Here is a 361-nt window from a genome sequence, read left to right on the forward strand (position 1 = left end):
AGCAGCTTGCTGCTGCTGCTGCTGCTGCTGCTGCACCAGGGCTTCAAGCTCGCGCTGCAGCTGCTGCGTTTTCTCAGCTTCCTCTCGCCTCTGGGTTTCTGCTGCAGCAGCAGCAGCAGCTGCTGCTGCTGCTGCTGCTTCTTCTGTCTCTTTTAGTTTCTGCTGCAGCAGCAGCAGCTCGTTTGTCTTTTGTGTGTCTTTGTCTGCTGCTGCAGCAAGAGCTGCCCGCAGTGTCTGTATTTCTTCTTCCCTTTGCTGCAGGACCATCTGCTGCTGCTGCTGCTGCTTCTGCTGCTGCTGCTGCTGCTGCAGCACACGCACCGCCTCGCGCAGCCCCTTTATCACTTCTTCCTTCTGCGCG

General features: G+C 58.2%; 1 protein-coding gene across 1 annotated transcript in view; it reads right to left on the minus strand.

Annotated features, from left to right (window-relative positions):
* The window catches only part of EMH_0054810 (uncharacterized protein), a gene marked incomplete at both ends in the record, with an annotated part of 2,992 nt that overhangs the window by 135 nt on the left and 2,496 nt on the right, over positions 1-361 (minus strand). Inside the window, one exon of the mRNA XM_013497161.1 lies at positions 1-354. Coding sequence (XP_013352615.1) covers positions 1-354 — 354 coding nt within the window. The remainder of the gene's footprint in view (positions 355-361) is intronic.

This window comes from Eimeria mitis, genomic scaffold, assembly GCF_000499745.2.
Source record: "Eimeria mitis Houghton genomic scaffold, Emh_scaff2504, whole genome shotgun sequence".
NCBI lineage: Eukaryota > Apicomplexa > Conoidasida > Eucoccidiorida > Eimeriidae > Eimeria > Eimeria mitis.